General features: G+C 44.5%; 1 protein-coding gene across 1 annotated transcript in view; it reads right to left on the reverse strand.

Annotated features, from left to right (window-relative positions):
* LOC136447024 (adenylate cyclase type 5-like) overlaps nt 1-21,689 on the reverse strand; it is a 53,638-nt gene that overhangs the window by 17,814 nt on the left and 14,135 nt on the right. Inside the window, exons 2-9 of the mRNA XM_066445692.1 lie at nt 7,897-8,046; nt 6,917-7,038; nt 6,481-6,592; nt 5,442-5,569; nt 3,751-3,909; nt 1,405-1,546; nt 848-919; nt 425-589 (exon numbers count right to left, since the gene is read on the reverse strand). Coding sequence (XP_066301789.1) covers nt 425-589; nt 848-919; nt 1,405-1,546; nt 3,751-3,909; nt 5,442-5,569; nt 6,481-6,592; nt 6,917-7,038; nt 7,897-8,046 — 1,050 coding nt within the window. The remainder of the gene's footprint in view (nt 1-424; nt 590-847; nt 920-1,404; nt 1,547-3,750; nt 3,910-5,441; nt 5,570-6,480; nt 6,593-6,916; nt 7,039-7,896; nt 8,047-21,689) is intronic.

Here is a 21,689-nt window from a genome sequence, read left to right on the forward strand (position 1 = left end):
TGGGGATGATGTTGGAGAAGGGTTAGGGTGAAAGGCCAAAGTTGGTTACCATGGTTTTTGTATGGGAGAGATTAGGGATGAATGGTCAAAGTTGGTTACCATGGTTTTCATATGGAAGAGGTTAGGGATGAAAGGTCAAAGTTGGTTACCATGGTTTTTGTATGGGAGAGATTAGGGATGAATGGTCAAAGTTGGTTACCATGGTTTTCATATGGGAGAGATTAGGGATGAAAGGTCAAAGTTGGTTACCATAGTTTTCATATGGGAGAGGTTAGGGATGAAAGGTCAAAGTTGGTTACCATGGTTTTCATCTCCTTGGAGAGGTTGGGGATGATGTTGGAGAAGGGTTAGGGTGAAAGGCCAAAGTTGGTTACCATGGTTTTTGTATGGGAGAGATTAGGGATGAATGGTCAAAGTTGGTTACCATGGTTTTCATCTCCTTGGAGAGGTTGGGGATGATGTTGGAGAAGGGCTTCTCGGCGCCCCAGGAGTCGAGCTGCGCCACGCTCGAGGACCGGTTCCGGTCGATGCTGTCTCGCCGCCGGTTACTCGGGGTCAGCAGCGGAGAGTTCATCGTGTCAATCATCTTCTGTATAAGAGGGGAAAGGTAAAAGGTCACGACATCCAACTTCTGTGTGTGTGTAAAATGTCCAGGGAAGTCAATAAGGCAGTCAACTGAAAGATTAAATTTTTACTAGGATGATCAAGATCTTAAGGAAAGTTTAAAGAAGTTTTATGGAGCAGAAAACTGAAACGGAAGACATGAAATAATTTCAACACTGTAAAATAAAGAAATAAGAGGAATGACAGATTAGTTTGTAGGAAAAGAAACGTGATTCTGACTTGCCTTGTTCGCATTTCCCCTCACACTTTCGGTGGATCCGGGCGTGAGGCGGAAGAAACCCCCAAAATCTGGCGTCTGGAACCAAAGTTTACAAACCGTCATGATCAAACCTGTGTGAGTCATACATACAGGCTGGCTCGTCATGATCAAACCTGCCTGAGTCGTACATACAGGCTGGCTCGCCATGATCAAACCTGCACACATGTAAGTCATACATGACTTGTACAGGCTGGCCATGCAGCCCTGGGCCACACCAACCCAACTACTCCTCACAGATTCCACTGTGCCAAACTGAAAACAAACATCCGTACACTTCTTACACTAGGAATACTAGCAACAATTCTTACAGCAAACTGTTCTCCGGATAAACAATGTTTTGACCACTTGTACGATTTATATCTTAAGTCAGCTCTAAGCTTAAGTTCTGCCGAGCGAAGACACCAGCGGCGTTTTTACAGTTTTAAGAACAACACGACGATACGAGTTGGCCGTCCAATCTGTGAGGCAGGTAATCAGGTTAGCGTGGCCTGGTGAGAGGTCAGAGGTCGGAGGTGACTGACCTTCCTGGGGTGCTGCGCCTTGATGAGGTACGTCTCGATGTTGTGGTCGCGCAGGTAGTTGTTCCGCTCCCCGCCATGACCCGGCTCGACCTCGTAGTCCCCGTTCAGGTAGTCCAGCGTTGCCTTGGTGATGTGCACGCGCCTACACAGGGGGTAAAGGTCACAGGTCAGAACTATGAACCAGAATGCACATAAGGTAATGGTCACAGGTCAGAGGCTAAGAACCAGAATGCACTATTTTCATTTTGTGCTGTTGCTGGATTTTGCTAAGGATTTTTGTCAGAGAAACAAGAAAATAAACTGGTGTTCCCTATAGGAGAATTCCCAGGATAGAAACCCCTGATTTGATTTGATTTTGTTTGGCTAGTGCTAGTGCCTGTCTTTTCAGCAAACAACCCAGCCTCCAAGGAAAAGGAAAGCGATCTCGAACCAGTTTAGCTCAAATGAACTCAATGAACAGATGAGCTACTCTTCCACTGGTCGTGACAGAGAAGACAGACGCTATGTACAGTATTTACAGGTTCATTGTACCGGGGAAATTCCCCTAGCTCTTTTCGACGAGTACAATGAATAGTGGACCACAGGTTAAGGTCCCGTCCTAAGGACTGCGATCTTAAACGGTAGCGTGCATGTCGGGTGAGTGACACAGCCGGGATTGAACCCGGGGCTTCTAGTTCCAGAGGAAAGATCGCTAACCACTGGACTACGCACGCTACACTGAAACCCAGCCTCCAGCAGACCAGGAATAAACCATTCCATGTTGTTGGAGTAAAAACTGCTGTCGGACACGGACAGGTTAAGCCACCACCCCGCCGGCTGAGACAACAAACACACCGCGAGCAGAACTCCCAGAGAACATCAACCTCAAGGTCGTCTGCCATGACCTTCAGCACACTCACAAGGTCGTGATGACATCTAATCAGGACTAAGTGATAACAGGTGGATGATAGTCGCTGACTAGACTAGGCCCAGGGCGGTACGGCTGCCCAAATATCCCTTACACTGTAGCCTGACAGGCTGAGTAAAAGTTCTAAACGGGAACTATGTGGCTCCAGACGTCTTACTGAGGGATGAATGCGGTGAGATAGATGTTGCAGGGATCTCCCTAGAAATATAGAGCAGGATGGGGGGAGGGTGCCAGGCACAAGATACCTGTCGCAAGGGGGGAGGTCTGGGGGGGGGCACACCTCTCAAAAGGAGAGGCTTTTGCCTTTTTCAGACATAATGAAAGTCATTTCCTGCAACTTCAGCTTTACATCTGAAATTTCCAGTTTTGAGCAAAATTACAGGCTTTGCTGGGTAAAAATTGGAAAAAATACCCTAACTTTGAAAATCAACAGGATGGAGCTGGGATTAGAACAGGATGGAGGAGCGCCACTGTTCCATTCTTTAGGGAGATCCCTGTGTTGGTTAGCGTGAGGAATGAAACTTCACACTATAGCCTGACTAAATTAAGCTTCTGGCAGCCCTTCAGCTGGTCAGGCCCTCAGAAGCTTGATGGCCTTCACCTCTAAGTCAGGAGGATTGGGACAGCCCCTGATAGGGTAAATAATGATCCACCCCCACATCGACACAGCCCCTGAGAGGAGTGTTAATGATCCACCCCCACATCGACACAGCCCCTGAGAAGAGTGCTAATGATCCACCCCCACATCAACACAGCCCCTGAGAGGAGTGTTAATGATCCACCCCTACATCAACACAGCCCCTGAGAGTAGTGTTAATGATCCACCCCTACATCAACACAGCCCCTGAGAGGAGTGTTAATGATCCACCCCCACATCAACACAGCCCCTGAGAGGAGTGTTAATGATCCACCCCTACATCAACACAGCCCCTGAGAGTAGTGTTAATGATCCACCCCCACATCGACACAGCCCCTGAGAGTAGTGTTAATGATCCACCCCTACATCAACACAGCCCCTGAGAGTAGTGTTAATGATCCACCCCCACATCGACACAGCCCCTGAGAGTAGTGTTAATGATCCACCCCTACATCGACACAGCCCCTGAGAGGAGTGTTAATGATCCACCCCCATTGATTGAAGCCCTTCAAGGACGCCTGATGAATGACCTTGAGGATCTGTTGGGGACAGTCAGTGGAACTGGTGAGTTGTACAGAGTGCCGACACCACCACTGATTTAAGAATGACACAACAATACAGCTAACCCTAACCCAGCCACAAGCCACCTGTAGCACCTGTACCAAACCCTCACCCCCATGCCTGAACCCTCAACTTGCTGAGGTTTGGCGCGTAGATAAAGAAGAGCTGAGGTTTGGCACGTAGATATAGAAGAGCTGAGGTTTGGCACGTAGATAAAGAGGAAGAAGGAGCGCGCACGTACCCGGCCTTCCCGCCGGCCTCCATGGTATTGGCCAGTGTCACGTCGTTGCTCCAGACGTCGAACTGCCACTTTCGGAGCCCGAGGACGCCGCAGTGCACGCGCCCGCTGTGGATCCCGACCCGCATGTTCACGTTCACCCCGGTTACCTCCCGGACAACACTGCAGCGAAGAAACAAACAAACAAACAACCGGTTAGACCTCACACAAACACGCACCCGCTGTGGATCCCGACCCGCATATTCACATTTACTGCTGTCACCACAGACAACCCTGGGGGAACAAAAAAAGGGTTAGAGCTCACTCTATGCAAACGCACACATGCACACACATAAGCATTTTGTTACCATTTTTTCAATTCTCTTATGAGGGTAAACAATCTAAGAAATACCATGATTGTTGTCTTCATTCAAAGTTATCAAATAAATTATACAACATCCAAAGTACTTCTTCTTGGATAACAAATTTTTCAGTTTAGCACGTTAAGTTTTATTTTTCTCACATTTCAAGGTAACGTTATCATAACACAGATTTCTTTGTGCGTCCCAGAACTTGACAAAGCTGTAGAGATTTTTCTGTGCAGCGAGGTACAAACTGTGATGAACTGTAGAGGACCACGTCAGTTTTGAGACTGTATGAGCGGGATTACGATGTTTGTTTCGCCCGGGGTCAATTTGCGCCTGGACATGGTTACCGCCAACTGCTGTGCGTCGGCTGCAATATGATGACCTCCGACGGGGGTTAAATAGAAGTAGCTTTTAAAAAAGAACGAGCCGGCAAACTTTAGCTCATTTTCTCATATTTTGCAGATGGTACCCTGAAGTCAAACATTTTCAATTCTTGTAATTTCCTTGTGCACCCTGCTATAAATTTAGAGGTGTCGAACCTTCACTTAACAATGTAAATCCCCACAGGCGAAATACTGTGTTCTACCACCAAAAACAGACCTACACGTACGAACGACCTTCCTTCAGGTGCCTTGACCTTCAAGTATCAATTCCTATAATCGTCAGTTTTCTGAGAAACTGGTCCAAAAATATCGCCAGCTTCTTATTCATGGCACCAAGTCATGCTTCATGCATGTAAGGAGGTGTAACACTGTGTCAGGGAACGAAAGGTTATAAAATCTGCAGTTACAGACTTGAAGGCTTAAGAGGTCTTAACACCTGTGTAAAAATAATCGCATATGACACGTGTGACCCCTTACCTATACATGTACATGTAAGCCTGGTAACATCGGTGTAGAACCAACATGAAAACAACTGCCATGCACTATTTCTGGGTCTCAGAATTTTTCAAATTTCATTCATTGGTTCTCTTATTTTTTCAATATACTTAGCTGGAAAAACACAATGAAAACAGTGGCTGAGGACCAGGTTCATTCCTGGCTGTGCTCAGTTTAATGGAGTAAATACAGTCATACAAAATGTACGTTGATGAAGGTTAGACATCCAGGTAATAAGATATGCCAAATATAGTTACTGAAGCAACTGGATAATATTTTCAAAATTATATCCAGTTGCTTGTCATGAGTAAACTTTTTTGGTGAATACAGTCATGTTCCATAGAAGGCCACATTGCACAACTTGCTAACACGTCATGCTTCGTCCTCAGTCTGAGGTTCGGCTGCTTCACCTTTACCTGGAAACATTACTCTCAAACTAGAGTCGTTGCCATGGAAACGGGGCACTCACGCGATGGTGTCGATCATGTCGAGACCCATCTCGACGCAGCAGTGGGCGTGGTCCGGGCGGGGCTCCGGTAACCCGGATACGCAGTAGTAGCAGTCGCCCAGGATCTTAATGCGCAGGCAGTGGTTCTCCTGCAACACAGGTGGCAACATTACACACAGGTAACACATACACGGAGGTACAAGCACACACACAGGTATAGGTGCACACAGGTAACACAGGTACAGTAGTAGCAGTCTCCCAAGATCTTAATGCGCAGGCAGTGGTTCTCCTGCAACGCAGGTGGGAACATTACACACAGGTAACACACAGGTACAGGTGCACACAGGTAACACAGGTACAGTAGTAGCAGTCTCCCAAGATCTTAATGCGCAGGCAGTGGTTCTCCTGCAACGCAGGTGGGAACATTACACACAGGTAACACATACACGGAGGTACAAGCACACACACAGGTACAGGTGCACACAGGTATAGGTGCACACAGGTAACACAGGTACAGTAGTAGCAGTCGCCCAGGATCTTAATGCGCAGGCAGTGGTTCTCCTGCAACACAGGTGGCAACATTACACACAGGTAACACACAGGTACAGGTGCACACACACAGGTACAGCCTGTGCAGTAACAGGATCTTAATGTGCAGGCAGTGGTTCTCTTGCAAGACAATTGGCTTTAACAAACAAAAGACCATCAGAGATGGCAGACTTCGCCCCTACTGTATGCATGTGCAGGTTCAATGTACTATTTGCAACATACTGTTCTAAAGAGAACGACAAGGGCGCTGCGCCCTCATGTCCTGTTTCTGGATGTAATTTGCGCCCCCTTAGTTAAGTTTACATGCCTTTAACCTGACAGTAATTCCCCCCCCCCCCAGGAAGCCTTAGAATGCCCTATTCTAACCCAAAATTCTCCAAACCCCCCTTCCACACTATCCCTCCTTGGTCGCTCCACTCCCTCCCAATGCTCCCCCTTGTAGTATTCTAAAAAGACCCCCGCTTTGATTGAATCTTGGATTATGAAACGAATGAGGAGGTTGGTTACTCACGGCTGCGAGCTTGTCGAACCGGGCGAAGAGTTCGTTCAGCGTCTTGACGAGCTCCTGCGCGGTGCACTGGGAGGACAGCATGGTGAAACCCTCGATGTCCGCAAACAGGATGCTGGAACAACAACAACAATATTATAAACAACAGGACACTGTAATCAATAACAATAATATATGGTAAACAACAACAACAGGCCAAAGAATAGGAAAAAACAAAAAACAGGCCAAAGTGGAATTGTTTTTTTATGTTGTAAGTTGACACCTGGTAGCCATTCTCATGTTTCTGGATGAAATGTCTGAATGTAATTTGATACCGTACCTGACGTTCATGTGTTTCTAGATGTAATTTGATACCGTACCTGACGTTCTAATGTGTTTTAATGTAATTTGATACTGTACCTGACGTTCTCGTATTTCTGGATGTAATTTGACACCGTACCTGACATTCTCGTGTTTCTGGATGTAGATCTTGTGGAACTGGATATCTTCCCGCTTGACGGCGATGTCAGCTTTCATCTCCATGGCAACATGCCGTGGCAACACAGACAACAGAAGTCTCTCCTGGGCAGGGCAGAAAAAAAGAATAATCAGAGTTTCAAAAGTTTCAACTCTTTGCTTCAACACTTGTGAAGGGAGACAGACATGGTTAATTTTCTCTCTCCTGTGATATCTGTTGAGAAGGGGGAATATATAGATAAAGTAAGACAGGGAGGGATAATTTTCAGTCCCTCTTGCGCCCCACTCACCACTGCTGCCACCAGCCTCATCATTAGAGCTTAGCTTCTCTCTCACTACAGTTTCTCTAAAGTAATGGTAACGCAGCTAAGGGAACAGTGGTAGCTTTTTCATCAAGGATGGTCATGATGTATCAAACATGGTGCTAGCTTTCTCTCTGTCATGGTTGTGAATCGAATATTACGAACCCGGTGCTAGGTTCCTTTAGTCATGGTTATGATTCAGTATGAATATTAATCAGAAGGTACTAGTTTTCTCTTTGCCATGGTTGTGAATCGGCAGTTACAAACCTCCCGCTAATTTTTCAACCTGGTAACAATTATGAATCAGGAGTTACAAACATGCTGCTGGTTTTCTCCTGACAATAGTTATGAATCAGGAGTTACAAACCTGCTGCTAGTTTTCTCCTGGCAACAGTTCTGAATCAGGAGTTACGAACCTGCTACCAGTTTTCTCCTGGCAACAGTTCTGAATCAGAGGTTACGAACCTGCTACCAGTTTTCTCCTGGCAACAGTTATGAATCAGGAGTTACAAACCTGCTGGTGGTTTTCTCCTGGCAACAGTTACGAATCAGGAGTAACGAACTTGCTGCTAGTTTTCTCCATACAACAGTTATGAATCAGGAGTAACAAACCTGCTGCTAGTTTTCTCCTGGCAAGAGTTCTGAATCAGCATTTACGAACCTGCTGCTGGTTTTCCTTCTGCGTGATGAGCCTGGCCTCGATGCAGCCTCGTGTTTCCTGGAAGGCCTGCCGCTGGGCGACCTCCGCCGGGTAGTGCGTGAACACGCCAGCGATGTTCGCACACACGAACACCACCGCATTCGCCACAAGCTGGGGGAGAACAACAAAACAACAGGTAAATAACAACAACAGTTGCGTGAACATGCCAGCAATATAATGTTCGCACACACGAACACCACCGCATTTGCCACAAGCTGGGGGGGGGGAGAACAACAAAACAACAGGTAAATAACAACAACAGTTGCGTGAACACGCCAGCGATGTTTGCACACACGAACACCACCGCATTCGCCACAAGCTGGGGGAGAACAACAAAACAACAGGTAAATAACAACAAAATGACATGTAAATAACAACAACGGTTGCGTGAACACGCCCTATTCACTACAAGCTGGGGGAGAAAACAACAATACTGTGTGTTAATCACTAAGTCTTGGACGGCTGATTGTCTGTCTCCTCTGATCCTCTGATTCCTATAAGAATGTGGGCTAATGTTTTTAAAAGACGTAACGTTCCGTCCTTGTTTTAGGGAAAACATGATGTGTACGATAAAATGCCTTTCAGTGTTGAAATAATGATAATATTATGATTGTGATTTTGTATACAAATGTATAGGGAGCCAGCCTTTGTAGATACCAACAAAATTCAGACTGTTACGTCTGCCAGTTGAATAATAAAGATCCAATCCAATCCAAAACAACATGTAAATATTAACAACAACAGGTAACAGGTAACAACACTGAACAGGACTACTTTATGAGAGGTATAAAGGAGGCCATATACATCAGGGCACTCCAGCCATCACTCAACAGAGACAGTGGGCGTTATAAACTTCCTGGCACGTTTGACCAATTGCTGACGTCACGTATCCGCAACGACACGTGTCAATAAAGTCACGTGTCCATAACTCTCGCGAGTTTACGTTCGGCAGTGATTGGTCATTATTGATCCTGAAGAAGGCGACAGTGGTCGTCGAAAATTCGATCCGTGAATACATTAGTGTTGGAAGAAAGTTTAGCATTGTATTAACAACAGGTAATGTGCAGGCCTGTCGCAGGTCCGGCTCAACAGGGCATATCAGCCCACGATGCTCACACGGACGGAAAGCGGCTTCTCACTGATCAAGCTGAAGTCTCTTTGCCATCCACTATCGGTTGTTTGAAAATACGGCGTCTATGACATTTCATTTTTCTCCAGAGGTGAGGAGACGAAAGGCATAATGATCCGCTGGTTGTACATGTAGCTAATATATTAAGGAAAATTTACCCTAAAGTAGCTATAGAGCAGGTAATAATAACCTGGACAAAGACGGTTGAGTGGGGACCAGCTGCCATCAGGGCTAAAAATACACCACTGGTTGCACACTTCACACTAATGAAGCTTCGGCCGAGTGCTACTTGTGCTATTTTAGGTAACATGTGAAGCACATGTATATATAACTTGGTGAGTTACAGTAAGACATGTACATGTATAACTTTATTCGGTCCATTGGATTTTTCCCATTGACCTAAGCGTTAAGAGTCTATAGCAGCCACCTGTCCAATGCAGTCATTGCATTTTCTCTTTCAAAGTCTGGGACCAAGGAACCAAGTTGGCCCCTGCAGTCCAAGAAAACTGCCAGGGGGGCAAAACCTACATTGTATACCAGCTTTTTTCTCTCTTCCCCACCAGCTACCTCAAAAATCACAGCCCTAGCACTTCCAGAACATAAGATATCAACAGCGAAAGTTCTGCTCAAGTACCTCAGAAAGTCACAAGGGGGCCCATTGTCGAACTTGACCTTTTTTTTGCCTAACCCTACCCACCGACCAAATATCATATGGATCCATCCACAGCATATCCTGTATCATGTTATACTGTCTACAGACACAGTGGCACCTAAAACATAACCTTCTCACTTCATAACCTTCCAGGCAAAGGTTATAACTGTATATACAGCACATAACGAACCATGTTTCACCCAAAATAACTGTATATACATGTACACTACACCACGACCCACCCAAAATACCTGGATATATAAGCCGCACCACGACCCTCGTTTAGCCCATATCTACACACCACAAACCACGTTTAGCCCATATCTACACACCATGACCCACGTTTCACCCATATCTACACTCCACAACCCATGTTTCACCCATAACTGGATATACATCACACCATGACCCATGTTTCACCCAAAATAACTGAATATACATCACACCACAACCCATGTTTCACCCATAATAACTGAATATACATCACACCACGACCCATGTTTCACCCATAATAACTGAATATACACACCACGACCCATGTTTCACCCAAAATAACCGCATATAAGCCACAGCACGACCCACGCCTCACCCCTATATTGTTACACCCTCTCCACATCACAAAACCCGCCTGACGTCAATCCCAGCGTCCCTTGGGACCGCCCTTCAAAGCGACTATTTCTGGCACGATAACAGAAGCGGCAGTAATGAAGCCGCGCCGCGACAAACGAGGTTGTTACGTTAACTAACGAGGTCCACATCGGCTCCATTCATACATCGTGGGCGGCGAAGCAGCAGCAAACCTGCGATTCTTAACAACGAACCACCCACGATATATCTTATAAATACACACCCTTAACAATGAACCACCCACGATATAAAATTATAAGTACACACCCTTAACAACAAACCACCCACGATATAAATACACACCCTTAACAACAAACCACCCACGATATATCTTATAAATACACACCCTTAACAACAAACCACCCACGATATAAAATTATAAATACACACCCTTAACAACAAATCACCCACGATATATCTTATAAATACACACCCTTAACAACAAACCACCCATGATATAAATACACACCCTTAACAACAACTTATGGTATAATAAAGCATCGGGGAGAATGATAAAACCTTTGTTGTATTGGTCTTGTTTAAAATTAGTCTGCTATAGTATTTAAGATTCAGCTGTAAAGTAAAGAGAGGCAGGGTTTGTAATAACGTTTCGCTGACATTCTGCTTAATTCTATGTTATGTACTCAAAATTTTTCCTGTGCATCTAAATTTTTAAGTGAGGTGCACCGGTGTACCTACATGTATTCCCCAAATTGATTTCTAGCCCTGCCCTAAAGTAAAGGTGTTCCTAATTCTGCCATGGCCGCAGTGAGTGTCTCACAGGCAATCCTCACAGTCAGAAGCTGTAACTTGTGTAAGTTATAGTTGAATGTGCTCCTTATGCTGAACCTCAATGACACCAAATGTTTACTACATACATTGTACAATCATGTACTAATCATGTACCGTCTGGAGAAGTATTACCAAATTTCGGAAGACTCGAAAATCTGGTGGAAAATATATGGGTGCACTCTTTGGTGGACAGTAGAAAATGTTTCGACAAATTATGATATAAATCTACCAATAATGACCTTTTATTCTCCCAAGCATTTTGTATGGTTCCTACAGATATTGTATACATACAATCATGTACAGTACTGTACAGGCATACAGCAACAAGGATTCGTTGATGAAGGTTAGACATCCAGGTAATAAGATACGCCAAAAATAGTTACTCAAGCAACAGTACGGCAGATAAAATTTTGAAACAGACGTTTCAGACATGTCAGCATCCGCTGTCTTTCGTCAGTGACTAAGGAAAGATCTAGCTGAACAAGGTTTTATACCAAAACTCTGAATGGATATGTTAATGAGGTAGTTCTGCCAGATCTGTCCTTAGTCACTGACGAAAGATAGCGGATGCTGTCTAAATTGTCTGTTTCAAAATCTTATCCAGTTGCTTGGGTAACTATTTTTGGAGTAACAATGGTTGTTTGACAAAATAAACATCTGTTCTTTTCATAATTATAATATAATGTAAGCGAGCATTGCTATTCAGTGATTTTCTATTTCATGTTGGTATTTCTCACAACCTTCGTACCTAAAATAACTCCCTGCTTTGCATAGTTTGTACAACCTACATGTTTATATGTACTTAAAAGAACTCTCTGTAAATACATTAAACTGTGCACTGTAACTATTTGTATTGTTTATTACATACTGTCCTGCTACTAGAGCCGGCCCTTCATAATACTTAAATATCCTCCAGCCTCCAGCTAGTTGGGTACATGCATGTATCTTTATGCAGCCTCATTACTGATAAATCAAATCAAAATCAAATCACAACCCAACAAGTCTCAAATCCTGACTGGAACCACAGGACGGACTTGTTTTTGCCCAACAGGAAATCGGCTCCTGTCATGCGGCTATTTTTAGCAGTTCTCTCCGCGCGGTGAGGTCGGATTACAGCTCAGCTTGACTGGACATTTTTTCATCCTCGTATTTCTCCATCTTCAGGAAGGCTTAAGAAAAACTGATATCCAAGGGGGCAAATGTAAAATACAAATGAATATCACAGTAATACGAAGGACGTACGTTATGACTTATGTATGCATGTTTCACTGGTTATAATTTATAAGTTGCATATAGCAACAGAAGATCATTAATACATGGAGCAAAAAATCATTATGTGTAATATACAATATATTTTATACAGGGGCAGAAAAATTATGTTGAAATAGTGAACTGTTCAAACATCCAACTATAAACCATATGTATCTATATAATGATAATGGTAATAACTATGGCATCATAAAGACATGGTAAATCATACGTCGGTGGTAAATGCCAGACTGGGCCAACAAACCAGAACAATCAAACCCTACTGTATATCATTATTAGTTATAAATATCTGCAAATGTCGTAAAGATCACAATGAAAACATTTGGAAATAATTACTCTGTACTTCAAATGGCAAAACTCATTTTTACCATGTATCTGTAGTTTGACTAGAATTTCTAGGAACCAGATTTGGTGATTTGATCCATTTCCAACGAGCTGGAAGGCCTTAGGAAAGGTCAGGCGTATCAAACAGCCACATCTCTCCACATGATCAGGTAGAGGGCAGGGATGCTGGTCAGGTGCATACACACAGTCGCACATGCACACACAGCATGGAGGGAACAGCTTAATACACAGGGTACACGCATGCTAGTCTCTACCTGACTAACTTAGTAACTACGCCGGCTGTAGGGAGAATAGTTGCCAGGGAAGTTTGGCCACCAGAGGGTTTCATTTGCAGGCGTTTGATGTTAACCTTACAGACTGACTTTCCATGCCAGTTATTCCCTTTTCTGCCACATTTTAGGATCCCTTAGGAAGGCCTGAGCGAGGTCTGTACATCTAGACCAACTTATGGCGGACCGTGTTGCCTGGAAGGAAAGAGCAGTCCTAGTCCTGGCAAGCTGCCCGATATGATGAGGAAGGCCTGATAGAGGCTACACATACAACATTTAGCACACACACAGGGAACAGTTCAGCCTGCAGAACCTGACACTGATACTGATTATGGGTAGAAGTGGCCTGCAGGTCAATTTGAGTTTCTCATGAATAAATAATGGTTCAAAGAAACCTTAAAAGTTAAAACTGACATGTTATTTTTAACATAATAAATTGCGCCTTTTGGCAGCTTGCTTCCATGTTTGCTCAAATTTACGACAGAAAGAAAAAAGGAGGACAAAACAAGACTGTATAAAACTGTAAGATGTTATCCTGGACAGGAAATATTTAGTATAGATAACGATATCACAGCAGGCCTGTACATGATTGTGGATATCTCAGTTTCTTTGTCATGTTTATTTATCTGACAAGGACTTAAGGAGTTACAACACTTAGGTTGGGTGAGTTTAGTCAAGTTTATTTCTTTAATCAGATTCTGAAGAATTGACAACACCAGCAAAACAGACATGTCTTATCACAGTGTCTTATTTACAATGTACTGTTATTGATCTAGCCAGGAGTTACAATCCTGTTAGTTGGGGTGACTTTGGTGAAGTTTATTTCATCACGTGGTTGCTTCATCTTAATTCATTTCCTGGTAGTTAAACAGCTATTATTTCAGCCGGCGGCCATGTTGTTGACCTTCCCTTTCGTCCACAGGCCCGGAACAGGGTAAACAACATGGCAGTGACCTTGGGAGGGATGACATTGACCTTGGACCATACAGGGAGACCAGCAAGGTCAAGTTTAACTTGGGCCCACCCTGCATAGCCCTGGGCTCCCAAAACATGCCAGGCGGCGTGTGTATTTGCACATGTTGGGAGGAAATCCCTGCTATAACCCGGCATATGGTCTGTCCTAATGTCGGTGTTGCCAATACAGACATTTATATAGCAATAAAGACTTCAGTTAACATGTCACTTTGGATCATTCTCTTTACAGGCAAATATCTCAGAGTCTGTAAATTACATGTGTAATAATTGATAGGGATAAACAATGTAGCTCTATACTATTTGGTAAATTTGATATAGGAGGAAATGTTCTCATGATCTAATTAAGATGTGGAATTTTACTATACTGCACTAAGTTTTTATAACAAGTTGAACCCTTGGATTGACTACTAATAGGTTCTCCATCGTCTATCCAGAGTCAAAGCGACCAGTGCTTCAGGCTAAAACCAACAAAGTTTCCTGCCGTTCTGAAGTTTCTCCAAACTCAGAGTTACCTGCACTCGTGTTATACAGACGTTATCCCCGTGCACAGTTTGCCTGTCAGACTCGCAAGGTGTTTTCTCTGTCCACCTCTGATTAAGTTGCAAGTTTACGCTACGCTACCTCAAGTTTACCTGTCTCTAGTCCAAGTTTACCTGCCTCTAGTCCAAGTTTACCTGCCTCTAGTCCAAGTTTACCTGCCTCTAGTCCAAGTTTATGCAGCCCGACTGCAAGTTGACGCAGCCCTGCTGCAAGTTTACGCAGCCCGACTGCCTTGTCAGTACTATAAACAGTGCTGTTGACACTGCAGACCCTGAAGCAGTCTCAAGTGGTTGTACAGGTAAGTATGGTAAAACCATGACCAACAGAGAAGTACCCTTCATGCATGGTTGTGATGCTGTATTTTCTTCTTTTTTTTCTTTTTTTTTGTATTGTTCATGTCAGCGTGGTGCAGTGGTTAGCGCACTCTGCCTCTCACCACATCTAATTCAAGTTCCTTGACGCCACCGCCCCGAGTTTGCGCCCGGGCCTGGACACGACTGGAAAAATGTGCATTGTCCTATCGGCTGGGGTAAGTAAAGCGGGCGGCACGTGTATGAGGGTGTACTGTACCCATCTCCAGACATGACCTCTCACCTCCCCGTCCCCCCTGGTTACCATGACGTCACCATGACGTCAGCAGTGAGTGACAGGTCATGTCTAAACTGGGATGTCACCAAGGAGACAAATTCCACACCGGAGTGGGAACCACCTCTAACACCAACATGTGCCGGAGCCCGCCCAGCACCGGCGTGTGCCACAGCTACCTTAAGGATGGAACAGTGGCGCTCCTCCATCCTGTTGTAATCCCAGCTCCATTCTGTCGATTTTCAAAGTTAGGGTGTTTCTGGCAATATTTCCCCAGCAAAGTCTGTAATTTTGCTAAACAAGATGCAAAGCTGAAGTTGCAGGAAATGACTTCCATTTGTGTCTGCAAAAGGCAAAATGCAACAGCCGCTCTCCTAGCTCTTGACCAGTGCGCCCCCCTCCATACCTCCCCCTTTGCACACACGAATCCTGTGCTTGGCACCCTTCCCCCATCCTGCTCTATATTTCTGGGGAGATCCCTTCACAGTTAAGGGTTGCTTCTAGTACTGCTATTTAACAATAGTTCTACCATATAATAAGCTTCTTCTTCTCCTTTTCACCCTGACGGATGATCGGTTTATAATAAGCTAGATAAATGAATGCTGATAATAAGGTAATACTGAGGACCTAGGGTTTGAAAAAGCATTATGAAATTAGACTTCGAAAGAAATTACTAACACCGAGTCAATATAAACATCCCTGTATGATGATCGATGATCCTTCAGCTTGTAAAAAAACGTCAGTCTTTTAAGATATCCCAGATGCAGAATAAAGAAGGCAGGAAGAATGTTCTCAATTCTTCCTTCAAATGAGGCAGTTTACTTTAATTCATGGGTATAAAGCAATAAATACTCCACCCCTGCAATCCCTCCCCTGTAATGTAGCTGACAGGTGTCAGTCTCTCCCCTGTAACTGACAGGTGTCAGCCCCCCCCCCCCCTAGGCTTGTGACAGGTGTCAGTCTCCCCCCCCCCCTGTAGCTGACAGGTGTCAGTCTCCCCCCTAGGCTTGTGACAGGTGTCACTCTCCCCCCTGTAACTGATGACAGGTGTCAGTCTCCCCCCTGTAACTGATGACAGGTGTCAGTCTCCCCCCCTAGGCTGATGACAGGTGTCAGTCTCCCCCTAGGCCTGCCACAGGTGGCTTACAGGATTATTTACTCACACAGAATGACTCTCATCTCTTTAACAAACATCAACAAAGGCTGACATGACATGCTCCGCCGAGCGCGTAATCAGGCCTAGGGCAGCATGCTCTACAAACTACACACACACAGCTACAGGCTGTACACACACATGTAGGTACTGCTGTACACACACATGGCTACATACATATGCACATGTAGTATGGCTCAAAATTCAGGTGCACAGAAAAACCTTTTGGGTGGACAACATGACATGAAAGTAGAAGGTCTGCAAAGCATAATTACCAAGTTGACCCTACTGTCTCTCGTAAGCATTTGAATCTGTAATCTTATAGCTCAATTCAAAATACTAAACAAGGTACCACAAAGGTTATCTTGCTTTTTCTGGCACTTTGACTTAAAGAATACGCTTTACTCTGTACAGTAAGTGCACAATATGTACCTTTACCCTATAGCCTACAGAACTATCTAGGTGCAACCATGTAGTAAAAACAAAATAGGTGCACAGTGCCCTGTGAAGGTACTGCTCCACACGCACAGCTGGGTGCAGTGTGCTCCTTTGCTACTGTGTGTTACTGGTGACCCATGGCCCACTGTAGAGCTACTTGTCCTTTAAAGTTCATCTATCTGCCTACCTCCACCCCCCCTTATTTGTTTTCTGGGCAGGTCCCACAGTTTGTATGGTCGAAGCTTCCCAGCTAATTGCTCAGTAGAAACAAACCTGTCCATCTGCGCAGGCTAGGTTTGTGTTGTGCTGGGTTTACCTGTGGGTCTGTGCAGGCTGGGTCTGTGTTAAGGTGGGTTTATCTGTGGGTCTGTGCAGGCTGGGTCTGTGCTATGGTGGGTTTATCTGTGGACAGCTATCTGTGTTTGGGTACCCGTGGCAGGGTGGTTTTGTGGTTAGGGTTGTAGACTTAGAATCTAAAGGTTCTGGGTTTGAACCCCTGGCAGACCCCAATGTTGTGATCTTGTGAAAGCTACTTTACACCTATTTCCTCACTCAGGTGAAAATGAGTACCTAACTTCAGTTAGGGACGTTCTCTAGGATGGGACATAAAGCCAGAGGCCCCGTGTTTGAGGACAGCATCACGTCAAACATGATAAAGAACCCACCACACTTATCGGAAAGAGTAGGGGTCCTTCCTGGTGTGAGTGGATCAAACCTCACAGTCCAGTCTTACATACCTACAGGCGGTTTAAAACTTTGTTACATGCCAAACAAACAAACAAACAAACAAACTCATCAGGAGCTGTGTTAGGATCAGCTTTATGACCGTGTTTTTAACAGCTTCTGCAGTTTGATACAGGCGGGTTCAAAAGGGCAACGACCTACAGGTCAAACGCCAAGAGGTGACAGTACAAAGTAGAGCGAACTCATTCTTCAGCTAACCGACATCTATGGCACCGCAGCCATCCTCAGTAAGACATCTGGAGCCGCAGAGTTCCCATTTAGAACTTTAATCTAGCCTGTCACCGAGAGTTTGCAGGTTCAGACAAGGCCGCTCTTTGTTCTAATCAAGGATCCAGAGTTTCCACCTCCGTGTTCTAATAGAAACCTAAAACCTTCCATGAGCGAGGCAGGCTTCTCCAGGCAACTGCAGCATGTAACGTTGCACACAGGGGACCAAAGTCTGTGTGAAAAAACAACAGGCTGATAGCTCATATAAAACATGAACAAACAAAATGAATTAACAGAAACCCTGATTCAAAAGATATTCTTGGTGAAACATACAAAATGTAGGAAATTGCTACCGTGCGATTACAAGTGCCATTAGGCCACACCAATTTAATTTCTTTTGGTTAAAAAATCTTTTGGGTGAAATTTTAGTACAAGGACATCATTAAAACAGAAGGCTGGGGTGAAAACTTGCACCTGACCCTGTTCACTCCCTGAAACTGTGTGCACCAAAGTACAAACTTTCCTCTGAGATTCTGTTTTCATGTTAAATTTCCAATCTAGCATTTTTTTTAAATTCTGTTAACCAAGAAATTACCTTGGTGTGGCCTTACGTTTAGATAAACTCCTGGCTAGAACCCTGGTCCTGTTGTATTAAACGCAGGTTTCCCTGCCAGCCTGCTGGTTGATGCGGACTCCGCTGCTCTACAACAGGAGATTAATGATCCCGCATGAAGGGTGTTACTAAATATAGAACACTCCGTACAGGACCATCCATCACGATTAACCCTCCACTGCCGAGCACAGGACCATCCATCACGATTAACCCTCCACTGCCGAGCACAGGCCCATCCATCACGATTAACCCTCCACTGCCAAGCACAGGACCATCCATCACGATTAACCCTCCACTGCCGAGCACAGGCCCATCCATCACGATTAACCCTCCACTGCCGAGCACAGGACCATCCATCACGATTAACCCTTCACTGCCGAGCTCCAAAGGCTCTACAGCTTCCCTCAGACCACACCTTCTACCCATCCATTAACCCTCCACTGCCGAGCTCCAAAGGCTCTACAGCTTCCCTCAGACAACACCTTCTAACCATCCATTAACCCTCGACTGCCGAGCACAGGACCATCCATCACGATTAACCCTCCACTGCCGAGCACAGGACCATCCATCACGATTAACCCTCCACTGCCGAGCACAGGACCATCCATCACGATTAACCCTCCACTGCCGAGCACAGGACCATCCATCACGATTAACCCTCCACTGCCGAGCACAGGACTATCCATCACGATTAACCCTCCACTGCCAAGCACAGGACCATCCATCACGATTAAACCCTCCACTACCGAGCACAGGACCATCCATCACGATTAACCCTCCACTGCCGAGCACAGGACCATCCATCACGATTAACCCTCCACTGCCGAGCACAGGACCATCCATCACGATTAACCCTCCACTGCCGAGCACAGGACCATCCATCACGATTAACCCTCCACTGCCGAGCACAGGACCATCCATCACGATTAACCCTCCACTGCCGAGCACAGGACTATCCATCACGATTAACCCTCCACTGCCGAGCACAGGACTATCCATCACGATTAACCCTCCACTGCCGAGCTCCAAAGTCTCTACAGCCTCCCTCATCAGACCACACCTTCTACCCATCCATTAACCCTCCACTGCCAAGCTCAACAGCCTCCATCAGGGCACATCTCCACCAGGCCTTCCTAAGGCCACACCAATTTATTTCCTTGGATATTTCAAGATGAGAATAGAGCAGCAGACGTCACAAAAGCAGAGGGCAGGAGGAAAACTTCATCATGACTGTATTCACTAGCCTGGAATCCAAACCTATTATAGCTCCCGAGTCTCTCTCCGCAAATAGAGAGACTCGGGAGCTATAATAGGTTTGGATTCCAGGCTATGTATTCACTCCATGAAACTGGGCACACCAAGGCATGAACCTGGTCCTCAGGCTTTGCTTTCATTATGTTGTTGTTCCAGTCGAGCATAGTTCTAAAAATTCTGAGAACCAACAAATTAATTTAGTGTGGCCTAATAAGGGTTATGGAGACTAGAATTCAGCAAAAATACAAAATATTTGGCCAGGAAAGTGAGTCTGCATAAGGGCAACATTTCCAACAAACTCCTATCGCAAATCATTCTCCCTAAATGCATATAACTACCCAGCCAGGGTATTTCAGGCCTTTCAGCCTTGCACTGAGCAAACTCGTTAAAACAAAACCTGATCCATGTAACATCACAACCCTGCCCTAACACAGCGTTTACCTGATCCATGTAACATCACAACCCTGCCCTAACACAGCGTTTACCTGATCCATGTAACATTACAACCCTGCCCTAACACAGCGTTTACCAGCCCAAACCCCCCACAGCAGACACATGTCCATGTTTGTGGACATGTGTTTTATTTGTGGACGTGTGGTTCGCTACATTCACCCAGTGAAAAGCGATTGTGACAAGCTGACTGGAACCTCGGTACACAACAATACAAGCACGCCGTGTCTGCTCCGACCACTGACACGAAGGACGCAGAGTTATTAACTAACCCGCTACTGAGCAATACACACACTGGGCTGGACATACCACCTGTACATGTATATACGTGTACGTTTGTACGTGTATGTGTGCGTATATGTAACATTGGAACTGTGCCGGTATTTCTGATATCAGATCTACATGTACATGACTATTTGTACCTGTATCCAAATATACCATACTTTACTTATAAGCGTCTACGGACCTTTATTTACTGTACTGATTGTTGCCACCTGTAAAATGTCAAATCAAGAACTGAAATGGTATCAAAACAGCTGCCAGTTTGCTTTTTAAACTGTACTCGTCCAGCAGAGTGCACGAAGTTATTACATTATTTTTATCATTATGATTACCTTTGTTTATATTTATGTTCAGTTCATTCAATTGTGTTAAACAATTTTTGGTATTACTTCTAGGTTTCCTTATAAACATTATCTATACAATGATTCCGTTTTTTATGTTGACCTCTGACCTCTCCGCTCATTTTAAGTTCATCATATTTGATTTTGTATGATTTAGTATCTAACAATTGTTTTCGTTCTTCCTGTATTTGAATTAATTGTATTGTTCCTGTTTTCATAATATTGTATATAATTAGGCGGACTCCAGGAAGATTAGTGTATTAATTGTTAGATTGTACACTAATGGAGATCTGAATAAAACAAACAAACAAACAAACAAACGCAGAACTTGTCTGTTATTACGTTGGTATCTGTATTGCCGGTATAACCACAGCAGTTACACTGGACAACGTGTCACACTGAACCATTGCACTTCTACATGTAACTACTAGTACCATCCAATCATAATGAGGCCCTACTGTGCTTGTGGCAATGAGTTCCAGTCTACGATAGTTCTTGGAAAACATCAATCCTAGGTTGACAACTCTGGTACATGAAGACATGAAAACTTCCTATTGTTTTCTTAGCTGGTATACTAATAGATATTTAGTGTAACTTACACGACCACACTTATAACTGGTATACTAATAGATATTTAGTGTAACTTACACAACCACACTTATAACTGGACAGGTATACTAATAGATATTTAGTGTAACTTACACGACCACACTTATAACTGGTATACTAATAGATATTTAGTGTAACTTACACGACCACACTTATAACTGGTATACTAATAGATATTTAGTGTAACTTACACGACCACACTTATAACTGGTATACTAATAGATATTTAGTGTAACTTACACGACCACACTTATAACATACGTTGTATCCCTCCTTTTCCCAAAACTGCACCACGGAGTAAAGGTTTGCCAGGTGGCCACAGCGACAGCTGGGTTCGTGTAGCGGCCCACATGTTTGTTACAATGTAGCAAATTTAGTGTCAGGACGTCACTCTCCGGAACTGGGCGGTTAGCCTGGCATTTCCTCCGCTCAGATCCAAATATTTAACTCCGCCTGCGTCACGGGAGGAGAGACAGCGAA

This window comes from Branchiostoma lanceolatum, chromosome 13, assembly GCF_035083965.1.
Source record: "Branchiostoma lanceolatum isolate klBraLanc5 chromosome 13, klBraLanc5.hap2, whole genome shotgun sequence".
In the NCBI taxonomy this organism is placed as follows: Eukaryota; Metazoa; Chordata; class Leptocardii; order Amphioxiformes; family Branchiostomatidae; genus Branchiostoma; species Branchiostoma lanceolatum.